The 19,842-nt window shown below is 43.5% G+C and overlaps 2 protein-coding genes across 8 annotated transcripts in view; one reads left to right on the top strand and one right to left on the bottom strand.

The window, feature by feature from the left end:
* The window catches only part of LOC126191185 (DNA-binding protein P3A2), a 118,280-nt gene extending 118,135 nt beyond the window's left edge, over positions 1-145 (bottom strand). Inside the window, exon 1 of one of the 2 annotated variants that reach the window (XM_049931960.1) lies at positions 50-145. The gene's annotated coding sequence lies outside the window, so the exon portion shown is untranslated. The remainder of the gene's footprint in view (positions 1-49) is intronic. The other variant, XM_049931961.1, reaches the window with a different exon arrangement.
* Positions 1-19,842, top strand: part of LOC126191188 (5-demethoxyubiquinone hydroxylase, mitochondrial) — an 87,320-nt gene that overhangs the window by 144 nt on the left and 67,334 nt on the right. Inside the window, exon 1 of one of the 6 annotated variants that reach the window (XM_049931975.1) lies at positions 33-136. The exons of 1 other annotated variant lie outside the window; for it this stretch is intronic. In XM_049931975.1, the coding sequence (XP_049787932.1) occupies positions 113-136 (24 nt within the window). In that variant the 5' untranslated portion in view covers positions 33-112. Of the gene's footprint in view, positions 1-32; positions 238-374; positions 399-476; positions 717-19,842 lie in introns of those variants that run through there. 4 more of the 6 variants (XM_049931974.1, XM_049931976.1, XM_049931980.1 and 1 more) reach the window with 4 other exon arrangements.

Raw genomic sequence — 19,842 nt, 5'->3', positions numbered from 1 at the left:
ATAATCACTACCGCTATCGCACTATGCGCAATAAGACTTATAGACATACCTGATTGTCTCTGTCTGTGACATAGGCTGAGCTTTTGGTTCCCGCGTTTTTACTTCCTCTCTTATGCGCTCTCGTACGCCTGTATGTGTGAGTAGATCGCGCAATATGCCTGCCATCTATCAGCGAAAGACAAAAATTGTGTCAGACGCTGAAAAGTGTTTGTGATGGTTGTTGTTCATATCAAAACAGTAAGCTCTAAGTTTCGTTGGCTATCAGTATACGACTACTATTTTTACTAGAAAGCAGTGGATAAGAAGGTTGTGCATAATTACTGTCGGTATAAGGTTACTGAATGAATCAGATATACCGACGTATAAATTTGAAATGAGCGTCTTATGGGATGCTGCTTGTATGTAATTCTAAGGTGCTCAGATTGGTCTAGGCTGCAATCAAATATTTTGCTGCGGAAATTGCATATTCTATAACCGTAAGAGTTTCGCGGTTATGGATGTTTTTACCGTTCTGGGTTTCTCGAATAGAAATGCGGAGTTGAGACTGGAATTACCTTGTAACGCGAGGATGGTTTGACCAGTGAATCTTACAAGTAGTTTACTATATTGGATGTAAGTATTGTAGGGGTATCCATGTCAGTTGTTAACTGATGCGTCTACATTACTGATCTTTCGACATAACGTCCGCCGTCTATAGAGGAGGAAGAAAGCGCCAGGTTGTGTTTTAATTCCTAAGTTAAACTATAATGTTCAGCATTACTTCGTACGAGTTTTTCTTCTTCTTTTTTTTTTTTTTTTAAAAAAAAGAAAACGTAATTTCGTCCATTCACAAACTTTCCGTCATTACCGCGTATCGTGTGTCTTGTTGTAATAGGCAGTTCACCCAGAACTAGGTTCAAATTGCAGTACACTTATTTTTCCGTCAAAGGAAGTAAAATGTGAAGACTTCTGTTAACAACCACAAAGACGGGTGGTGTTTTTAGATATGCAAAATCTGACCAGTAAATTAAGTTTAAGTGTAAGCCAAAATGCTGGTCTACCTGCTACTGATATTAAAGTTTCACGACAAAGTATGTGATTTTTGAGAACATAACCAACTCCAAAAAGAATTTGTTGTCAGGTAGTCAACATCACAGCATTTCGACATAAATAAATATAATACCTGGCTTGCCTTCAGGAAGTTTTATAGGAATGTTGATCTAGTAAGAACTGTCGTTAAATTCAGTGTTTAGCAGTAGATTTGTGTAGAAACAAATACACTGACAGACGTAAGTTAGGAAAAAAAAAGTGCTGTTTTAAAGTAATTGCTGATTGGCCAGATAACTTATTAGGCACCATCTTGAAATGAGATAGAACAACAACATGTAGCGGGGAATGCAAAAGCCAAAACTTGTTTTAGTAGCTTCAGTTACATGTCTATTCTGATGCTGTTTTAATTAGAGAGTAGAGAGAGAGAGAGAAGGGGGGGGGGGGTAGGAGAGCGCCTTGCTAGTATTGTTCATTGGTGGCAATAGTGTTGATGGTTCTACAATGAAGATGCTGTACATTATAGCCTATTAATAGCAGCTTTAGGAGCTCTAGTAATTGATCTATGCAGAGGACATTAAAAACACTTTATGTCCCCTCTTCAGGCACTGGCCACTGATCACAATGCAATAATACAAAGGCGCTTGAGAGCTATTGGCAAGTGTACTGTTACTCTTTATTCATGTTCTCATCTTCAGTCCAAAGACGGGTTTGATGGTGCCCTCTGTGCAACGCGATCTTGCGCAAGCCCCTTCATCTCCGAATAACTACTGCAATGCTCATCCTTCTGAATTTGCTTACTGTATTCATTTTTTGGTCTCCCTCTACAATTTTTGTCACCCCCCCCCTCTCTCTCTCTCTCTCTCTCTCTCTCTCTCTCTCTCTCTCTCTCTCTCTCTCTCCCTCTCCCTCTCCCCTTCCAGGACTAAATTGCTAATTTGGTGATCTGATGTGTTTTATCAACCAATCCCTGCTCCTAGTCAGGTCGTGCCACAAATTTCTTTTATTCCCAGTTCTGTTCAGTACCTCTGCTTTAGTTACGTGATCAACTCGTCTAATCTTCAGCATTCTTCTGTAGCATCACATTTCAGAAACTTCTATTGTCTTTGTGTAAACTATTTATTATGCATGTTTCACTTTCATACATGGCTGCACACCATACAAATAATTTCAGGAAAGACTTCCTGACACTTACATCCATATTCAATGTTAACAATCTTCTGTTCTTCAGAAACGCTTTTCTGGCCATTGCCATTCTACATCTTTATCCTTTCTACATCAGCCATCATCAATTACACTGTTCATCTACTACTTTTAAGTTTCTCATTTTCTAATCTAATTCCATCAGCAGTACCGAATTTAATTCAACTACTACTCAATTATCCTTCTTTTGCTTTTCATCTGCATCTTCATTCTGCAAACATCCATTATATGAGAGGGTTTCTTCCTGTTCCATTCACATATGGAGTGCGGGAGAAATGATTATTTGGATGCCTCTGTGCATGCAGTAGTTATTCTAATCTTACCCTCAAAATCCCTATATGGGCGATATGTAGGGGGCTGCAATTTATTCTTAGAGCAATGATTTAAAGCTGTTTCTTCAAACTTGGTTAGTAGACTTTCTCATGATAGTTTACGCCTGTCTTCAGAAGTCTGCCAGTTCAGTACTTTCAGTATCTCTGTGACACCCTCCCATGGATTAAACCAACCTGTGATCATTCATACTGCTCTTCTCTGTATACGTTCAATATCCCCTGTTAGTCTTATCTGGTGTGGATCCCACACACTTGAGCAATATTCTAGGATGGATCGCATGAGTGATTAATGCGATCTCCATTACTGTGTAGACTGATTGCCCTTCCCTAGTATTCTGCATATAAACTGAAGTCTACCTCTTGCTTTACCCATGGCGTAGCCTAAGTGATCATTCAATATCGGGTATTTGTGTGAGTTCTGGCTGATTCCAACAGTGAATTACACAGTTTTGCATTTCTGAACATTTAAAGCAAGTTGTCAATCTTTGCACCACATTGAAATCTTATCAAGATATGACTAAATATTTATGCGGCTTCTTTCAGATAGTGCTTCATTATAGATAACTGTATCATCTCCAGAAAGCCTTATGTTACTATCAATATTGTCCACAAGGTCATTAGTAGGCCTATACAACATGAAAAGCAGTAGTCCCAACACACTTCCCTGGGGTACACTTGAAGTTACTGCTACGTCTGATGATGACTCTCCATCCAACATAACGCGCTGTGTCCTCCCTACTTAAAAGTCCTCAATCCAGTCACATATTTCCCTTGATGTCCCATAAGATTGAACTTTTGACTGTGAACATAGATATGGTAATGAATCAAATGCTTTTCAGAAATCAAGAAATACTGCATATACCAGATTGCCTCGATACAAAGCTTTCAGTATGTCATGTGAGAAAAGTGGTTTCACATGATCGATGTTTTCGAAATCCATGCTGGTTGGTATTGAGCAGGTCTTTTTGTTCAAAATACCTCATTACGTTTGAGCTCAGAATATATTCTAAGATTCTACGAAAAAATTGATGTCAAGGATACTGGGTATGGTTGTTTGTTCAGGGGGGTGTACAATAGTTTGTAGTTAGAAGAGCAGCTAACTCGGCTACAAATTCAGTATAGAATCTGATTGAGGTTCCATCTGTGTTGTATTGTTGATTGTGTTTACTTAAACTTATTACTTTTATGTTATAATTTCATGTACTGACATGTTTCATGACCTTGGAGATTTGCTCATCAATTTGGTCCTACAGAACTTGATGTGTAAATACATAAAATAAATCTGGCTCTGGAGCTTTGTTCAGTTTTAATGATTTCAGATGTTTCTCTGCACCACAGAGACTAATATTTATTTTGTTCATTGTTCATCTTTTCAGTGGTACAAGGATTAAATTGGACTATTCTCCTGTCCCCCCCCCCCCCCCCCCCCCCTTTGAAAAGGAACATTTGAAAACTGAGATAAGCATTTCAGCTTTTACTTTGCTATCCTCAATTTCAGTTCCTGTTTCATTTGGTTGGTACTGGACAATAACTTTGGTGCCACTAACAGCCTGTACATATGACAAGAACTTTTTTGGGGTTCTGTGAAAGATCATTTGACAATATTCTACTACAGTAGTAACTGAAGGCTTTGCACATTGCTCTCTTGTCAGCCAAACACGTTTCATTCATCATCTCTCTGTCTATAGCCCTATGTTTTGTTTTACACCAGCAATCTCTGTTTCTTTAGGAGTTTCTTTATGGTGACACTATATTGTGTAGGTTCCCTCCCATTGTGGACTGGTCTTCTGGGTACGTATCTATCCAGTGCGTGCATAGGTACATTGACATTTCATCTAAATGCTCCTGCCCTGTGCTGAAAGTTCCAAGTTCTTCATTGAGATATGACACTACTGATTCTTTTATCTAGTTCCCTGAACATAAATATCGTTTTGCTTGTTTTAGTTGTCCTTTGTACTTTGGTAATAATTGTTGCCAAAACTGCATTTGGTCGCTGATACCAGTCTCAGTTTGGAACCCTCGAAGAGGTCAGGTCTATTTATTGCCATTAGATTCAATATGTTTTCATCATGAGGGGTTTCCTATCTACCTGTTCTAGGCGGTTTTCGTAGAAGACATTTAATACTGTTTCACAGGATGTCTTATCATGCCCACCACTAACAAGACTGTAAATTTTCCATTTAATTGTTGGATGATTAAAGTTGTCACTGATGATTACTGTATGATTGGAGAAGTTTCGTACATGTGGACTGAGGTTTCCTCTAAAGTTTTAGTTTTTGGTTACATCGGAAGATGAGTGGTGGGTGACAGAAGATTCCAATTATCATTTTATGCCCACCCCTGATATTGAGCCTCGCCCAATCAATCTCACATGTGGCTTCAATTTCTACCATTTGAGTGTCTTGTCTCCTGCAGCAAAAACACTACCTCCATTTCCCATTTGCCTATCCTTTTGGCTTACACACAAATTTTCTCCAAAAATCTCACTGCTCTCAATTTCAGGTTTCAACCAGCTTTCTCTACCTAGTATTATGTGATCTTCACTGCTTTTCGTGAGCACTTTGAACTCTGGCACTTTGTTGCGAATGCTTCAGCAGTTTATGATTAGGATTTTAATACTCTTACCTGTGGGAGGTATTTCTTGTGATCTTACACTGATACTTCTGGGTTTCCTATAGCTATTGTTATCTGGATTGAATGGAGGGTCGACTAATGTAAAAAAAAAAAAAAAAAAAAAAACCTTGTGTGCATCCCACACGCAGTCAGCTACCTGAGAAGTAGTCTCTGATGTGTAGTGCACACCTGACACATTTATGGGGACCAAACAGATCTCAACCTATGGCGCAAGTCCAGGAAGTCACAGCCAGCCTGTCACAGAATCTTTGAAGTCTCTGGTTCAGTCCTTCCACTTGATTCAGAACCAAAGGGTCATCATCAGTTCAGGGGGCAATTCTGCAAATTGTTAGCTTTATTGAAACTCCATGTGCATGACTGGTCTTCTCACTGACAGTTGCTGGAATGACCCAACTACCTGTATGTCCTCGGAGGCCAGGTGGCAGGCATCATTTGTTTCAACTTACGCCATAATCTGCAATTAATTGCACTCTACCCTTTTGTGTTTGCATCCTCGTGACACCGGATAAAACAGGTTTCTCCAAATAAGGTGAAAACTGGCTCAGTTTCAGTGAGAGAGAGCACCTCAAACTTGTTTGTTAGAGATATCAGTACAACGCCCTGAGTCCTCCCTGGTCCCTGTCCACCCTGCACATTACGGCTTGATCTACCATTGACACACCACTCTCAGTCAAGTGGACGAGTAATGACAGATCCTGTACTTTCTGCAGAGGAGGCAGGATCTACAGGAAAATATAGTACTTGCAGTAACACTGGTACTGGTATCAGAGACTCTCGGGAGCTCTTCCCACACACCAATTTTCGGCAGTTGCCAATCGTTTGACACTAATCAGGGTGTTTTCCAGCTGCTTACAAATGTCAACCAATTCAGTCTTTCTTCGAGAATAGCATTCACAGTGGGGCTGCGTTTGGCTCTTGCAGTTTGTTACAAGGCAGTGAAAAAATAACTTTATATTGAGCCTGCTGATTATCTTTTAATGTGTGAGCTAAAAAGTTGCTAATTCCCTATAAGAACTGAAGCAAATACACAAAATGATATTTCTATTAAGGCAACAAAAACCTGCGGTACAAAATTATTAGTTTCTTAAAATGTTTTGAGGTTAATTATATTTGCTTGCAACTTGAATATAGAGCTGTTGTTGTCGTTGTTGTTGTTGTTGTGGTCTTCAGTCCTGAGACTGGTTTGATACAGCTCTCCGTGCTACTCTATCCTGTGCAAGCTTCATCTCCCAGTACTTACTGTAGCCTACATCCTTCTGAATCTGCTTAGTGTATTCATCTCTTGGTCTCCCTCTATGATTTTTACTCTCCACGCTGCCCTCCAATGCTAAATTTGTGATCCCTTGATGCCTCAGAATGTGTCCTACCAACCGGTCCCTTCTTGTCAAGTTGTGCCACAAACTCCTCTTCTCCCCAATTCTATTAAATACCTCCTTATTAGTTATGTGATCTACCCATCTAATCTTCAGCATTCTTCTGTAGCACCACATTTCTTCTTGTCTAAACTATTTATCGTCCATGTTTCACTTCCATACATGGCTACACTCCATACAAATACTTTCAGAAATGACTTCCTGACACTTAAATCTATACTTGATGTTAACACATTTTTCTTCTTCAGAAACACTTTCCTTGCCATTGCCAGTCTACATTTTATAACCTCTCTACTTCGCCCCTCATCAGTTATTTTGCTCCCCAAATAGCAAAACTCCTTTACTACTTTAAGCATCTCATTTCCTCATCTAATTCCCTCAGCATCACCTGACTTAATTCGACTACATTCCATTATCCTCATTTTCTTTTGTTGATGTTCATCTTATGTCCTCCTTTCAAGACACTGTCCATTCCGTTCAACTGCTCTTCCAAGTCCTTTGCTGTCTGTGACAGAATTACAATGTCATCGGCGAACCTCAAAGTTTTTATTTCTTCTCCTTGGATTTTAATTCCTACTCTGAATTTTTCTTTTGTTTCCTTCACTGCTTGCTCAATATACAGATTGAACAACATCGGGGAGAGGCTATAACCCTGTCTCACTCCCTTCCCAACCACTGCTTCCCTTTCATGCCCCTCGACTCTTATAACTGCCATCTGGTTTCTGTACAAATTGTAAATAGCCTTTGCTCCCTGTATTTTACCCCTGCCACCTTTAGAATTGGAAAGAGTATTCCAATCAACACTGTCAAAAGCTTTCTCTAAGTCTACAAATGCTATAACGTAGGTTTGTCTTTCCATAATCTTTCTTCTAAGATAAGTCGTAAGGTCAGTATTGCCTCACGTGTTCCAACATTTCTACGGAATTCAAACTGATCTTCCCCGAGGTCGGCTTCTACCAGTTTTTCCATTCGTCTGTAAAGAATTCGCGTTAATATTTTGCAGCTGTGACTTATTAAACTGATAGTTTGGTAATTTTCACATCTGTCAACACCTGCTTTCTTTGAGATTGGAATTATTATATTCTTCTTGAAGTCTGAGGGTATTTCGCCTGTCTCATACATCTTGCTCTCCAGATGGTAGAGTTTTGTCAGGACTGGCTCTCCCAAGGCAGTGAGTAGTTCTAATGGAATGCTGTCTACTCCCGGGGCCTTGTTTCGACTCTGGTCTTTCAGTGCTCTGTAAAACTCTTCACGCAGTATCGTATCTCCCATTTCGTCAGTTTTGATCAAAACAGCATCCTCTGCTCAGTCACGGAGGTTACTTCCTTTGTGACAAGTGGGGGATGTTTCAGTTACCATCATGCCCCATAAGAATTTAAACATGTTGCAGGGTATTATATGCCACAGGCATCTTCTTTTGCAGTCAGACAATAAACTGTGCGCCAACCTATTACGATGAGGTGTTTACTTTGTCCGGCATATCCATCGGGGTCTGAGGTGTAATCGGGTAGCCACCGGTGCCTTCATCTTGACCTTCGAGGGTGAAACCTTACCCGAAAAGGTCAAGGTGATGGTTTATCACTGTGATGTGAAGCCATATATCCCTCCCCCGATGCGGTGTTTTGAATGCTGGAAGTTTGGGTATATGTCATCCTGATGTACTTCCGGCGTCACATGTCGAAATTGTGGACGTCCTTCGCATCCCAATACTCCATGTGCCCCGCCTCCCATCTGTGTTAACTACGGAGAACGCCATTCCCCTTGCTCACCGGACTGTAGGATTTTACGGAAAGAATGAAAAATAATGGAATATAAGACCCTGAACCGCCTGACCTACACTGAAGCTAAGCGTAAATGAGAGAGACTCCATCCTGTGCCAATGACATCCACCTATGCCGCCGCTGCGACAATGGTTCTACTGTCTCCCGTTTCATCTCTTACAGTTGGCTCTCTGATCTGTCAGACTCCACCTGCCCCCTTGATGGCTGGGGGCACGTTACTCCCTGTTGCTCCTGCTCCATCTACTTCAGGAACGACATCCCCCCAACCATCGGGGACATCAGTTCCTACTTCTCAGCCAGAGAAGCGTAAATCTTCTTCAGCTCCTCTCGCCAGGAATGGGTCCCATGGGGCTCTCCCTTCCCAGGTTCTGACCAGTGGAAAAGCGGACACCTGCCAGTGGCTGAAGCAACCACAGGCCGCTGGTCGTAGGGCTTCACGGTCCTTGTCTGTCCCTGAGACTGACCCACTGTGAAGCCCTCCCAGCCAGAACCACCAAAGGCATAGCGAGAAAAACAGAAAAAGAAGAAGGCACCCAAGAATCCAGACCTTGCGGTGGTCCCAATCCCACCGCTCCCTACTAGCTCAGTATCTGAGGATGAGGTAGAGATACTGGCATCCGCTGAGGACGGTGGCAGCAGGTGACCCAGCGGCGTAATCTACCTCTTCAGTCTCGACACGCCTTTTTCGGCCATGGACAATGTCATCCTCCAGTGGAACTGCAGTGGTTTCTTCCACCATCTTGCTGAGCTCCGACAACTTCTCAGCCTTTACCCTTTACTCTGCATTGCTCTTCAGGAAACTTGGTTTCCAACGATGCAAACCCCTGCCCTCCATGGCTATCGGGGTTATTGTAAGAACCGGGCTGCTTATGAGAGAGTATCTGGTGGCGTCTGCATCTACATCCTTCACGCCCTTTACAGCGAGTGTGTCCCTCTACAAACACCTTTAGAGGCAGTCGCTGTTCAGGGTGTGGACGCCTCAGGCTGTTACTGTCTGCAGTCTCTATCTTCCACTGGATGGTGATGTCCTGCAGCATATCTTGGCTGCACTGATAGCCCAATTGCCACCACCTTTTCTGTTTCTGGGCGACTTCAACGCCCATAACCCTCTGTGGGGTGGATCAGTGGCAGCAGGCCGAGGCAGTGTTGTTGAGCAAGTGTTGGCACAGCTCAACCTTCCTCATTTAAATAATGGTGCCTTTACACATTTCAGTGTGGTGCATGGCACATACTCTGCCATCGACCTTTCGATCTGCAGCCCTAGCCTATTACTACCTGTCCAATGAAGGGTGCACGATGACTTGTGCGGTAGTGACCACTTTCTGATTTTCCTGTCCCTGCCATAACGTCACTCTCCTGGACGCCCCTGTAGATGGGCTCTGAATAAGGCTGACTGGGACTTGTTCACCTCCATTGCCACTATTGAGCTTCTTTCCAATGATGCCATTGATGCAGTGGTTCACTTGGTTACCACCGGCATCATTACTGCCACAGAATCTGCCATTCCCTGTTCTTCTGGGTCCCCTCGGTGGCGGACTGTGCCTTGGTGGTCGCCAGAGATCACTGAGGCAATTAAAGATCACAGGCGGGCCCTCCAGCGTCAAAAGCGGCATCTCTCATTGGACCACCTCATCACCTTTAAACGGCTCTGTGCGTGAGCCCGCTGCCTCATTCACCAATGCAAGCAGGAGTGCTGGGAAAGGTATATCTCCACCATTGGCCTCCGTACCTCTCCATCGCAGCTTTGGACCAAGATTAGGAGAATTTATGGCTATTGGACCCCCGTCAAGGTACCTGCGCTTTTGCTGAATGGAGCAGTCTGTACTGACTCCACCACACATGCAAACTAGTTAGCAGAGCATTTTGCTCAGAGTTCCTCTTCTGTGAATTACCCACTAGCCTTCCACTCGCTGAAAGAGCGGTTGGAATGTTGGAGCCTTTCATTTCACACAGGCCACCCTGAATCTTACAATGCTCCGTTCAGTGAGTGGGAATTTCGAAGTGCCCTAGCTGCTTGCCCTGATACAGCTCCCGAGCCAGATTGCATCCACTGTCGGATACTCAAGCACCTCTCAGTGGACTGCCAACGATGCCTCCTAGACCTTTTCAACCATATCTGTATTGAGGGTGAGTTCCCGTCGCCATGCCGGGAAAGCATCGTAATCCCCGTTTTGAAACCTGGCAAGAACCCACTGGAGGTGGACAGCTACCACCCCATTAGCCTCACCAACGTTCTTTGCAAGTTGCTCGAACGCATGGTGAGTCGGCGGTTGAGTTGGCTACTTGAGTCTCAGGGTGGGTTCAGTAAAGGCCACTCTGCCGCCGATAATCTGGTGAGCCTGGAGTCTGGCATCCGTACGGCCTTTGCCCACCATCAGCATCTGGTTGCTGTCTGTTTTGACATGCAAAAGGCATACGATACGACATGACATCACATCCTCTCTACACTTCATGGTTGGAGTCTTCGGGGTCCACTGCTGATTTTCATACAAAATTTTCTGTCGCTTTGTACCTTCCACATGCAAGTTGCTGCCTCCCGTAGTTCCTCCCGAGTTCAGGAGAATGGGGTACCGCGAAGATCCGTCTTAAGTATCTGCCTCTTTTTAATTGCAAGCAATGGGCTTGCTGCGGCAATGGGAACGTCTGTATGTTGACGACATCTGCCTATACTGTAGCTCCACTGGCATTGCAGCTGCTGAACGGCAGCTGCAGGGCGCTATCCGCAAGGCAGAGTCTTGGGCTGTAGCGCAAGGCTTCCAGTTTTCGGCTGCCAAGACCTGCGTTATGCATTTCTGCTGGCGACGCACTGTTCACCCTGAGCCACGGCTTTATCTTGACGGTGAACCTCTCACTGTGGTGGAGACGCATCGTTTTTTGGGATTGGTTTTCAATTTCCGGTTGACTTGGCTGCCCCATATTTGGCAGCTTAAACAGACGTGCTGGCGGCATCTTAACGCTCTTCATTGCTTAAGCCACACCAGCTGGGGTGCCGATCGGTCTACCCTTCTATGGCTGTACCAGGTGTTACTTCAGTCCCATCTAAATTGTGGGAGCCTGGCTTATGGTTCGGCATCCTCTTCCGCATTGCGGTTGCTGGACACCATCCTTAACAGTGGGATCTGACTCGCCACTGGAGCTTTCCGGACAAGCCCTGTCAACAACATACACCTGCCCAGGTATCCCTCCATTGCGGTTCTGGCACCAACGATTACTGGCAGCTTATGCTACACACGTTTGTAGCTTGTCTGAGCATCCCAATTATCGTCTCCTGTTCCCTCAGTCCGTCGTCCATCTTCCAGAATGGCGGCCCTGGTCGGGTTGTACGATCGCAGTTCCCGTCAGAGCTCTTCTCTCTGGGCTTGAGGTTTTCCCTCTTCCACCTCTTTTCCAGGCCCCTCTGCGTACACCCCCATGATGTGTGCCCCGCCCATGCCTTCGGCTCGATTTGGCACTGGGCCTGAAGGATTCAGTTCCTCCTGAGGCCCTCCGCCGCTGCTTTCTTTCAAGGCTCTGACATTGTCTATACTGACGGTTCAATGGTTACTGGTCATGTTGGTTATGCTCTTACTCTAGGGGATCAATATAAACAACACTCATTGCCGGCTGGCTGCAGTGTTTTCACTGCTGAGCTGGTCGCCATCTCTCGCACTCCTGCTCAGGTGAGTCCTTCGTTATCTGTAGTGACTCCCTGAGCGGTTTACGAGCTATCGACCAGTGTTTCCCTTGCTCTCGCCTGATGATGGCTATCCAGGCGTCCCTCCATACTCTTGCTCATTGCGGCCGCTTTGTGGACTTTGTGTGGACCCCTGGTCATGTTGGCATCCCGGGAAATGAACGAGTTGACATGCTGGCCAAACAGGCTGTTAGTGCACCAGCCTTGGCGATTGGCCTTTCAGAGAGTGACCTCAGGTCAGTTTTGTAGCAGAAGGTACTTCGCACCTGGGGTGAAGACTTATGCACCCTGCCTTCACCCAACAAACTTCAGGCCATCAAGGAGGCTACCGGTGCGTGGCGCACTTCCTTGCAGGTCTCTCACAAGGGGTCTGTTGTTCTCTGCCGGCTGCGCATTGGCCACACTCGGATGACACACAGTTATTTATTGCGCCGTGATGACCCACCTCTATGTCGCTGCAGGTCAGCTTTCACGGTGGTCCACATTTTGTTGGCCTGTCCCCTTTTAACTGCGCTCAGGTAGATGTTTGCATTGCCTGATACACTCCCTGCACTTTTAACAGATGACACTGCCATGGCAGGCATAGTTTTGCGTTTTATTCAGTCAGGAGGCTTTTATCACTTGATCTAAGTGTTTGTCCTTATTTTGTGTTGAGTCTGGCCTTTGGCCTATGATTTTAGACTGGGTTTTTTAGTGCGTTTCTTGGTGGTTGGCTTCTCCTTTTTTGTCTCTATGGTCTACCTACCACTGTCACACTCTGTGTGATTTTAATTCCTTTCGTCTGGTCTCTGAGTCTTTATTGTCCTGTATCGTCTCTTGTCATCTCCATTTTTTGTGTTTATTCTTTGTGAGTGTTTCAAGTTCGTGGAAAAAGGGACTGATGGCCCTAACAATCTGGTCCCTTCAATCCCACAAACCACCCAACAAAAAATTATGGCTGTAGCTTTCCCTTGCTTTCAGCTGTTTGTAGTACCAGCACAGCAAGGCCATTTCTGTTGTTCATACAAACTCATATCAGTCAATCATCCAGACTGTTGCCCCTGCAACTACTGAAAAGACTGCTGCCGCTCTCCGGGAACCACATGCTTGTCTGGCCTCTCAACAGATACTCCTCTGTTGTGGTTGCATCTGCAGTATGGCTGCCTGTATCACTGAGTCACACAAGCCACCCCACCAACGACAAGGTCATGGTGGATGGGGGGGGGGGGGGGGCTTTATTCTTATGGTATCTTTGAAATTAATAAAAAAAGGGTAGTAAAATGAGATTTACAGTAGTGAAATTTAAAAAATAATGGTAAACTACATTTCACATTTTGCTTTTCATTATGTAACTGGTCTGCATATAGTTTACTGTCAAAATAGCGAGATTCCTCGGTACTTTTAGTCTCTCATATCATAATCTAATTCCCTCAGCAGTGCTTGATTTAACTTACCTTTGTTCTACTGTTGTTGATGTTCACCTTGTAATCTGTTTTCAACACACTATTCATTCCATTCAGCTGCTCTTCAAAGTCATTTTTGGTCTCTGACAGAATTACAGTGACAGCTGCAAACCTCAGGACTTATATTTCTTCTGCCTGAACTGAATGCTTTTTCCAAATTTCCCCTTGGTTTTCTTTATTGTGTGCTCAATATACAGATTGAATAACATCGGAATAGGTTACTACCCTTCCCTGACTATGGCTTCCCTTTCATGTTCTTCCACTGCAGTCTGGTATCCGTAAAAGTGTGTGTAACTTTTCAGTCCCTATGTTTTATCCTCACTGCCATCAAAATTCCAAAATAGTGTAATTCAGTCAATATTGTCAAAAGATTCATGTAAATCTAAAATATTATAAATATAACAGAGGGAAACATTCCACGTGGGAAAAATATATTTAAAAAGAAAGATGATGAGACTTACCAAACAAAAGCGCTGGCAGGTCGATAGACACACAAACAAACACAAACATACACACAAAATCTAGCTTTCGCAACCAATGGTTGCCTCGTCAGGAAAGAGGGAAGGAGAGGGAAAGACAAAAGGATTTGGGTTTTAAGGGAGAGGGTAAGGAGTCATTCCAATCCCGGGAGCGGAAAGACTTACCTTAGGGGGAAAAAAGGACAGGTATACACTCGCACACACACACATATCCATCCTCATATACACAGACACAAGCAGACATTTGTAAAGGCAAATGTCTGCTTGTGTCTGTGTATATGAGGATGGATATGTGTGTGTGTGCGAGTGTATACCTGTCCTTTTTTCCCCCTAAGGTAAGTCTTTCCGCTCCCGGGATTGGAATGACTCCTTACCCTCTCCCTTAAAACCCAAATCCTTTTGTCTTTCCCTCTCCTTCCCTCTTTCCTGACGAGGCAACCATTGGTTGCGAAAGCTAGATTTTGTGTGTATGTTTGTGTTTGTTTGTGTGTCTATCGACCTGCCAGCGCTTTTGTTTGGTAAGTCTCATCATCTTTCTTTTTAAATAAAATATTATAAATGTAGGTTTGCTTTAAGTTAATGTATCTTCTAAGAAGAACTGCAGGGGCAATATTGCATTGTGTGTTCCTACATTTCTCCAGAGCCCAAAGTGGCTGTTCCCATGGTAGGAATCACTCTATCAATTTTTCCGTTCTACCATAAATAATATGTATCAGAGTTTTGCTACCATGACTTGTTGAACTGATAGTTTAATAATATTTACACCTGTCAGTACTTGCCTTCTTTGGAATTGGAATTTGGTGTTCATCAAGAAGTTTGTGGGGATATTTCACCTGTCTCATGTAGCTCACACACTGGGCAAAATAGTTTCGTTGTGGCTGGCTCTCCAAAGGATCTCAATAATTCTGAGGGAATGACATCTACTCCAGGGAGCTTTTCATTGCACGCTCTCCTTCAGTTTGAGTCCGTATTTTGAATGAGGAACCCTTGATGGAGTTAGTTCCAGTAATTTTATTTACATCCTAAATACTTTGTGTGCTTGAGTGACATTGATTTGCATGGTTGTGTGTTTCATGACAGTGAGTGGTTTAAGTTCCAAAATGCTATACTTTATGTATTATTGAGGACTGCATGTTCCAGCATCTGCTCTGTAATAACAATAATGGAAATTCCTGGAGGGAAAAATTCATGAAATAAGGAACAGGCTACCATTCACCTGTACCATAGTGATGTGTGGTGCAAAGATACTCATGACAGATACCAGTTATTTTATTTACACCCCAATGTACTTTGTGTGCATGAGCCATGTTGTTTTGCATATTTGTATGCAAGCTGTCATATTTGTTTGTTTTTCAGTCCATAGTTCATGTTTTTAACTTTTAATAATGCAACCATAAAACTTACATTCATTTGTGGTAAAAAAATAAGTCAATTTGCATACATAGTGATAACAATTTGATTATGTTGAAGTTAGATTACTTTCACTCAGCTTAATATCCACTGGATTACTGTTTAGTGTTCAAGAAACCAGAGTAGATCCATAGCAGCTCTAAGAGTCTTGCCATATGTTATTTCTTTTATGGCCTTTGTAATTTTTTTGCCACTCAGTTCTAGTTAAATACACTTTATTTGGATATTCACACATTACCCTAGTGTAAAAGAAAACAACCTACTCTTTACCTGTTATTCCATATATTAATATTTGCTAAATAAATTATTTATATTGGCTGGGCATATATTTCAACAGTGTTAAAAATGTACTCCCAAGGGTTTATGGAAATCTGCCCCATGTGCAGCCTTTAAGGTGAAAGCATTGTTACCTTCTTCTTCTTTTTCTTCTCCTTTTGGAAAAGAAGTTTTGAGTGGTTTATAGTAGATTTTGAAGCAGAATCTTGTAATTAATTTGGCAGACAAATTTCATTTACCTCAGTTAACATTAAGTAACAAAAATATGTCTTTGGAAACAGAAATGAGCTTGTACTTTTCACACCATGAATTGATATTAGCATATGAGGAGTCCTCCAGTGATTAAAAGTGAAGAGGAACTATTGTTTTGAGAGGGAACTTGATCGTATACCTGTTGCTCAATTAAACAGAGGATCCGTTGGGGAAGGTTGGAATGCAGGGGCAGAGGCTTTTTCTTAAAAACCAATGTATCAACTGTGACGAAGCTCTGCTGAAATTCATACTACAGCAGATGGCATAAATAAAACGGAGACATTTATATTGGACAAACCAGTGTTTCGGCTACAATTACAGTGCCCTTCTTCTGGCTCTACTGATGTGCTTTAACTACATGGAGTTGCTTGTATTTTGCCACTGCTGGTCACTGAGCATGACATTACATCACAGTTTTAAAAAGGTTGTTGTGGTGATTATCATCTTGAGACAGAAGGACTGGAAACTTTATTATAATAGGTTGCTGTGGTGGAGGGAATGGGATCTGCTAGTTGTGTATTGCTTCTTGTGTTGTTTACTATGGTTGATGCTCATCAATGAATGAGATGCGGGTTGCAGTTTTCCTCTTGCTGGATGCAGATTGCGCAGTGCCAGTTACTTGCAGGTAGTGCTTGTATCACATGTTGTTGGTGAGGCTTGTTGGACCCTGAAGACTGGCAGCCAGGATGAGGCAAGCCTGTGTCCATTCTCTCTGTTCATGTTGTTAGGATGCTTTATTATTTCGATTGTTCCTCTGATCTTGTGTCAAAGCTGACTGTCTCATATGTGTGTTGCTGCTGGCCATCTGGCCTCACGAGTGTAAACTTGTCCACATTGGCATTCCACCTTGTACACATATGCAGTGTGTAAAGCATACATCTTGTCCTTTGTGGAGCCTAACACATCCTGGATCTGGGGCTGCTGTGGTGTATAGGCTGGACACCAAGCTGGTCAGTGACATTTTTCACATTTTGAATACTGACCAAGCGATCGGCTTTGATGAAATGCAAGATCAGAGAAGCCATAGAAATAATAAAGCACCCTAACAACATGAACGGGCTTGCCCCATCGTGGCTCCCAGCCCTTGAAGTCCAACTGAGCACCCCAACAACAGGTGACAAAGAGTGCCACTGGCAAGTAATTTCCACTGTGCAGCCTGTGTCCAGCAGGAGGGAAACTGCAGCCCACACATTCTTCGCTGATGGACACCAATTGTAGCAAAGAAGCAACACGTCACTATCAGATCCCCACCTCCTCCACTGTAGCAACCTATTATAATAAAGTTCATTTTCCTTTTGCCTCAAGTGGCCAATCATAACAATGACCTTTTTAAAATTGTGACAGAGCGTAATGCTTAGTGAGCAACATTGACAAAATATGAGTGACTCCACACAGCTAAAGCACACCAGTAGACCCAGGAGGAGATCATTGTAACCGTGGCAAAAATGTTGATTTGTCCAGTGTAGCTTATTACATTATGGCGTAGTAGGACAAGAAAACTTTTATGTGAATTGACTCTGGTTGCAGAAGCCTACACAGTTATATATGTCAGAGCATGTTTGATTTGAGTGCAGAATCAGCCCACCAGTTTGGTAGAACACAGTTACAGGGTTTGGACAAAAATATGGAAACACTACGAGAAATCCATGCTTGAATATATATGCAGATGCTAGCCAAACCTGCAGGTTGCACTGTTGTGTTTGACCATGAATGGCATGTGTGCAGTATCCTGAATACATTGCAAATGTCAGTCATGGTCAGAACAGTGCTGTTGTATAGTTATGAGTGTGTATGTCGGAGCTAAGTGAATTCGAACAAGGACAAGTTATTGGTGCTCAAATGGTGGGTGGTTCTGTAACCAAGGGAGCTGAGGAGTTTGGCATTTCAACAGGCACCATATCGAATATTTATAACACACACAGGGAAAGCCAAAAGATCTCAGCTGTTAAGTTGCAGTGCTGACGAAAATGTGTGTTGAGTGATCGTGACACTTAGGCCTAATCATTGAAGATAAGTGTGATGAAAAATAAGGGTACCACAGCTGTAGAAGTCACTGTAGAACTGAACATCCCAGTTGCAAACCACCTCAGCACCAAATCAACACAGAGGGAGCTCCATAAGTAAGGAATTGTAGGTTGAGCTGGAATTCCAAAATCACTCATCAGTGACGCAAATAGGAAAATGCGAAGCAATGGAGGAATGTCATTTGGTCTGATGAGTATTGTTTCATACTGTTTCCAACTTCTGGCGAAGTTTACATCCCAAGAATGAAACAAGTAGTGAGTTTGGTGGTGATTTGGACAGTGATATTGTGGTATTCCATAGGCTCCTTTGATTACTTTGAAAGGTCCCATTACTGCTAAGGATTATATGACCATTTTGGCTAGTCAGGTCTATCCCATGATACAATTTTTGTTCCCCAGTCATGATGCTACGTTCCAAGACTACAAGTGCACTGTTCACCTAGCTTGCATCATCCAGGGCTGGTTTTGTGGGCACAAGGATGAATTGTCGCATATCTTCTGGCCACCATAGTCACCAGACCTTAATATTGTTGAGCATTTGTGGTCTACTTTGGAGAGCATAACCACTATCCACCTCCATCATTTTCACATGAACTTTTCACTATTTTGCAGGATGAATGGTATAAGATTCCTTGGAACGCATACAGGACCTGTATTTATCCATTCCAAAATTACTGAAAGCTATTTTGAATGCCAACGGGTTTCCTACACCATATTAGTCATGGTAATATGTTGCATTTTTGACGTTTCCATAGCTTTGTCTACTTTCTGCTCCCCCCCCCCCCCCCCCCCCCCTCATATAATGTCAATATGAAGTGTGGTTACCTTCAGTAACAACACTGCACCTAGAGCAACGCATGATGTGTTATGATAAACTGCATGGGATTCAGGTTGAGAGTTTGTGAGCTCCCAGGGCAACTGAGAGTAACACTATTCAGCAACACGCATAGAATTACAATAATATGGAGTATCAGGAATCAGTAAGTATACTAATCTTCGACTGTGTGCACCTATCATATGTTTTCTTAATGTCCACATGCTATTCATCCCAGGTCTTGATCTTTTCCTCATTGTTGTTGAACTACTGTTGGACTGTGGCAGTTCCTGGTCAGTGTTCCTCCCAAAAGAACACTGCTTGATGCCTGATGTGCATCTGACTCACTGTACTTCTGTATGGATTTGTACCTCTACGATGCCTACTGTAGGATGAAAGTGCTGTTTGTATTTAGGTTCTTGCCCATAAAGGTGACAACTTGTGTAAAGCCATAGGAGTCACAGCAATGCCGATGTCAGAAATACCTGGTGTCTCCACCAAATTCTTTCATGTAGACCCCACAATCAAGTGGTAGTTACAAGAGCAGGGTTGTCAGCAAGACTTAAGCTGTAGTCAAGAGTTGAAACTGTAATACACTCCTGGAAATGGAAAAAAGAACACATTGACACCGCTGTGTCAGACCCACCATACTTGCTCCGGACACTGCGAGAGGGCTGTACAAGCAATGATCACACGCACGGCACAGCGGACACACCAGGAACCGCGGTGTTGGCCGTCGAATGGCGCTAGCTGCGCAGCATTTGTGCACCGCCGCCGTCAGTGTCAGCCAGTTTGCCGTGGCATACGGAGCTCCATCGCAGTCTTTAACACTGGTAGCATGCCGCGACAGCGTGGACGTGAACCGTATGTGCAGTTGACGGACTTTGAACGAGGGCATATAGTGGGCATGCGGGAGGCCGGGTGGACGTACCGCTGAATTGCTCAACACGTGGGGCGTGAGGTCTCCACAGTACATCGATGTTGTCGCCAGTGGTCGGCGGAAGGTGCACGTGCCCATCGACCTGGGACCAGACCGCAGCGACGCACGGATGCACGCCAAGACCGTAGGATCCTACGCAGTGCCGTAGGGGACCGCACCGCCACTTCCCAGCAAATTAGGGAC

This window comes from Schistocerca cancellata, chromosome 6 (genome assembly GCF_023864275.1).
Source record: "Schistocerca cancellata isolate TAMUIC-IGC-003103 chromosome 6, iqSchCanc2.1, whole genome shotgun sequence".
NCBI classification, from domain to species: Eukaryota; Metazoa; Arthropoda; class Insecta; order Orthoptera; family Acrididae; genus Schistocerca; species Schistocerca cancellata.
Note: the sequence above shows the minus strand (reverse complement) of the source record. Positions and strands in the feature narration are given on the sequence as shown.